Source organism: Elephantulus edwardii, unplaced genomic scaffold (assembly GCF_000299155.1).
Source record: "Elephantulus edwardii isolate Elephantulus edwardi_28Jun2011 unplaced genomic scaffold, EleEdw1.0 scaffold00011, whole genome shotgun sequence".
Classification (NCBI taxonomy): Eukaryota; Metazoa; Chordata; class Mammalia; order Macroscelidea; family Macroscelididae; genus Elephantulus; species Elephantulus edwardii.
The window spans coordinates 13659257-13661081 of NW_006399761.1; the positions used below are offsets into that span (position 1 = coordinate 13659257).

The window sequence follows — 1825 nt, forward strand, 5'->3', positions numbered from 1 at the left end:
TTTAAATTTTTGTGTGAGTGTACCGTCAAATCAGATCTGACTGGTACAGGAGGAGATTGTCCCTCCTTCCCCGGCAGAGCATCTGGTGGATTTGAACCATGCGCCTTTGGGATTGTAGTTGCAGTCAAAAGAAACACTTTTAACTAAAAGTAAAGGCAGCTCAATTTTTTTGTTTGAATAAAGTATTATGAAAGTAGAGGACAACTCCCATGCAAACCCACTTTTCACCTCTATTTCTGAGGATAGACCATCTGTGATTCGTGACCTGGTTTGTTGTTAATCTCACCGTTGGTCATTTAAGCCCATTTATGGGTACTAATTCTGTGAATCAGCTTAACTTTTCCACTGGGAAAACAAAAACTGTTTTCATTCCAAATAGTGAAATGATCACAACACTGAGGTTCTGAGTTTCTAGGGTCAGTGTTTGGCTGACAGTTGCTTATGCCTGGAAATTCTAGTGAATCCTATTTCTCCACTAGCACAGTGAAGGACACTTTTTCTTGTATTTTGCTCTTTAAGAATTCTTCTCCTAAGATGCCAACGTTTCAGGGCGGCATTCAGTGAACACTCACCTACTGGCTGTTCTTCTATGACACAGGGCAGCCTACTGCTCAGCTCCTCCTGTAAATCTTCAACAAGACGATAAATGATTTTGTGAAGCTTAATCTTGACTTGCTTTTTCTCTGCTGACTTTAGGAGAACGTTGCTTGCATTCACATTGAAGCCGTATACGATGCCTGGCAAGCAGAAATCACCACCAATAAAATACCAATAAAACTCATACCAATAAAACAGAATGAGCAGACGGGTGAGGATGTGTGGGGGTGGAGGATTAATCACGGGGTCCCACAATTTGATGGGGGAGGTAAGGGAAATAGGAAGGATCTGGTGTGAAAAACAATGTATTCACATTTTGTAAATAAGCTAGTATGAAAAAAAAAATGTAAAACAGAATATATATGAATGGTTTTATGAAACACAGGTAAATGAAAGATTGTGTAAAATAACAATGTTTATGAAAGAAACATTTTGTAGAGGTATTACTATATGAAAATCAATAAAAAATATTTGAAAAAATAATTTAAAAAAATATCACAAATATCCCTAAAGAAACCGTAACCGCCACCCAAGCTGATATAAGCACACCCATGTTTATGGTAGTTTTGTTCACAATAAAAAAGAGTTGGAAACAACCTAAGTGTCCATCATCAAACAAATGGATAGAGAAGCTGTGGGATATTCACACAATGGAATACTACAATGCATTGAAAAACCAGGAACTCATGCAATATTATTAAAAATGGGTGACCCTGGAGACATTATGCTGAATGAACTATCTCAGTCACAAAAGGACAAATACTGCATGGTGCCACTGTTATAAAATGGGATTGACACTGGGGTTGGGGGGAGACTGAAAAAGATGGGAGAAATTATGTATTCCGTATTGAAACAGATGAGGGAGAAAACTGTTTAAAAGGGATATGTGATTAGGTATTATTATCATGACAGGAGTCCAGAACGAAGGCTGCATAGTGGAGTAGACTTGGGGGGAGGGATTATATAACAATGAAAGAATTTTTCTTTTACTTTTCAAAGGGCAGAACAAACTTGTGGGGGGGGGCAGGGTAGGCAGAGAGAAAAGTGAAAGAATGAATGAATGGAAATCCAAAATCTCTGTAAACTTTCATTAAAATTAATAATTAAAAAAGTACCCCTTTATAGCAAATGGCACAGAACAATTTGCACAAAAATTATTAAAGGGGAACCTAATTTACTATGTAAACTTATATAACTAACAATAAAATATTATTGATGTGCTCACCAA

At 37.0% G+C, this 1825-nt stretch overlaps 1 protein-coding gene across 1 annotated transcript in view; it reads right to left on the bottom strand.

Moving 5' to 3' along the window:
* MTIF2 (mitochondrial translational initiation factor 2) overlaps window positions 1-1825 on the bottom strand; it is a 22175-nt gene that overhangs the window by 4962 nt on the left and 15388 nt on the right. The window contains exon 11 of the mRNA XM_006881020.1: window positions 543-737. Coding sequence (XP_006881082.1) covers window positions 543-737 — 195 coding nt within the window. The remainder of the gene's footprint in view (window positions 1-542; window positions 738-1825) is intronic.